This window comes from Babylonia areolata, chromosome 10, assembly GCF_041734735.1.
Source record: "Babylonia areolata isolate BAREFJ2019XMU chromosome 10, ASM4173473v1, whole genome shotgun sequence".
In the NCBI taxonomy this organism is placed as follows: Eukaryota; Metazoa; Mollusca; class Gastropoda; order Neogastropoda; family Buccinidae; genus Babylonia; species Babylonia areolata.
Window position 1 is genome coordinate 1569174 of NC_134885.1, and position 2809 is coordinate 1571982.

The 2809-nt window shown below is 46.8% G+C and overlaps 1 protein-coding gene across 1 annotated transcript in view; it reads left to right on the forward strand.

Moving 5' to 3' along the window:
- Positions 1 to 561, forward strand: part of LOC143286695 (uncharacterized) — a 15154-nt gene extending 14593 nt beyond the window's left edge. The window contains exon 10 of the mRNA XM_076594362.1: positions 370 to 561. Coding sequence (XP_076450477.1) covers positions 370 to 390 — 21 coding nt within the window. The 3' untranslated portion in view covers positions 391 to 561. The remainder of the gene's footprint in view (positions 1 to 369) is intronic.
- The last annotated feature ends 2248 nt before the right edge of the window (positions 562 to 2809 follow it).

Below are 2809 nucleotides of genomic sequence, written 5' to 3' on the forward strand. Positions count from 1 at the left end.
AAAATGGGATTGTGAGGGCTGTATGATCAATGGTTTTTGCTGTTGGTTTTGTTATTGTTTTCTGTGTCACACACTGCCTATCACCACAGTGCATGACACTGTACTGCAAAGCCAAATACCGCAATGGACTCTGCTTCATAGCATCTCTGTCTACTTGTCTGTCTTTTTTCTTTTCTTTTTTTTTTCTCTTTTTTTTTGTTGTTGTTGAGAACTGCTGTTTATTTACAAAATATCAATTAAGAAGAAAGTATGCAGCTTACCAGACAGTCTGTCTGTTATTTGTCTTAGTTTGTTAGTTAGTTATCCATTTATTTATGTTAGCCAAAAGAACATAGGTATATCATTTTGTCTGTGTGTGTGTGTTTACAGAACAGCGATACCCGTCTGTGAAAAACGCACATCTTTCGAGAGAAGAGAGGACGTGACAGCATGCAAGACTGGCATCGACTGTACAAAACACGTCATTAGAAACAGACGACATGGAAGTGCTGTAGGAATGGAGGGACAGCGGGGTGGGGTGGTATGGGCGGTTTCGTCCCCAACAGACCACAGTTTAAAACGTCACGAAAGCAGAAGACACCACAGCCAATCAGAAGACACATCAACAGCCAGAATACACCACAGCCAATCAGAAGACACCTCAACCAGCCAGAAGACACCACAGCCAATCAGAAGACACCTCATCAGCCAGAAGACACCACAGCCAATCAGAAGACACCTCAACCAGCCAGAAGACGCCACAGCCAATCAGAAGACACCTCATCAGCCAGAAGACACCACAGCCAATCAGAAGACACCTCAACCAGCCAGAAGACACCACAGCCAATCAGAAGACACCTCAACCAGCCAGAAGACACCTCAACCAGCCAGAAGACACCACAGCCAATCAGAAGACACCTCAACCAGCCAGAAGACACCTCAACCAATCAGAAGACACCTCAACCAGCCAGAAGACACCACAGCCAATCAGAAGACACCTCAACCAGCCAGAAGACACCTCAACCAATCAGAAGATACCTCAACCAGCCACAAGACACCACAGCCAATCAGAAGGCACCTCATCAGCCAGAAGACACCACAGCCAATCAGAAGACGCCTCAACCAGCCACAAGACACCACAGCCAATCAGAAGACGCATCAACCAGCCAGAAGACACCTCAACCAGCCAGAAGACACCACAGCCAATCAGAAGACGCCTCAACCAGCCACAAGACACCACAGCCAATCAGAAGACACCTCAACCAGCCAGAAGACACCTCAACCAATCAGAAGATACCTCAACCAGCCACAAGACACCCCAGCCAATCAGAAGGCACCTCATCAGCCAGAAGACACCACAGCCAATGAGAAGACACCTCAACCAGCCAGAAGACACCTCAACCAGCCAGAAGACACCCCAGCCAATCAGAAGGCAACACCTCTGGTGTGTGGCCTCCTGGAGACGTAACACTGATGGTTCCCTGTGGACTGCCGACTACTTTGACTGCGACAGACGAACCCGGGTGTTTCTGTGTAAGGGGGGCTTAGAACGAGCGGCGTGAGAGTAACACCACCGAAACGGTGCAGACGACGGGGTAAAAAAAAAAAATCAGAAACCCACAACAAACGATGACATCCGTCGATCGACTGGCACGATTTTTAGACACAGACCACCACCCACAACGATAACTGTACAAAAGACGTTGGAACTCGTCAGATGACATCACAATACTCGGAAGACGAAACACTGTATTAACCCATTCGCTGCTGTTGACGAGCATTCTCATCAGTGAAGGGCTGCTGACTCAGACAGGATTGAAGTTACCTGTCAGGATGTCGGTCATCCTTGTCCTGGACTCCCCCCTCTGGGAATGGCCTTCCTTCCGTTCAGCAGCAGCAACAACTCCGCTGTGAAGGGGCACGAGACGTTGTTCTTCAACTTCCAATCTATGCCACGCTGACTCCATGTGATTAAGGCTCAGCACCCATGGGGTTAAAGCGGAAGAACACAAAACAGTAGAACTGGGGAAGACCAGGAGTTGATATCATAACGGTTGAATAAACACTACCGCAAAGGTGTCATGCACACATACCATCACACATAAGACGGGAGAAATGTCATGCACCAGAAGAAATGTTATCAGATGATCGTACTGGTAGCAGGTTTTGATAATCTGGTTGAATAGCACGCCCAGTAACATACGTCAAATACTTTTTCGTAATTAACAACAACAACTCCCCCCCCCCCCCCCCCCCCGCCCCAAACAAACAAACATAGGCCCTGGAAAAACATGTTGATCACATGACCAGATCGGATTTGTTCACACTGACATACAAAATATTTTCTTGAAACTTACATACTTTTCGTACGAATTTAACAGTTGATATACAGTTGATAATGATGGTGTGTGTGTGTGAGTGCGTGAGTGCGTGCGTGCGTGCGTGTGTGTGCGTGCGTGCGTGCGTCCATGTACGTGTGTGTGTGTGCGTGCGTGCGTGCGCGTGTATGTGTGTGTGTGTGTGTTCTTAAATGTCGTATTGTCCCATGATAAACAGAATGTAGGTGGTAAATACAAAACAAACAGAAAAACATGATGTACATAACTTCAGTGTGATACGCATTTGTACATAGTAGTTCAGAATATGCACGTTTTGTTTCTCCATGTATTTGTGTATGTGTGTGCGTGTTCGTGTGAATGCGTGCGTGTGTGCGTGTGTGTGTGTGTGTGTGTGTGTGTGTGTGTGTGTAACAGAGAGGGAGAGATACAATCATTAATCATATTAAGATATGCATATTTTCCTCACTATTGATGATGTAATGTAAATCCAG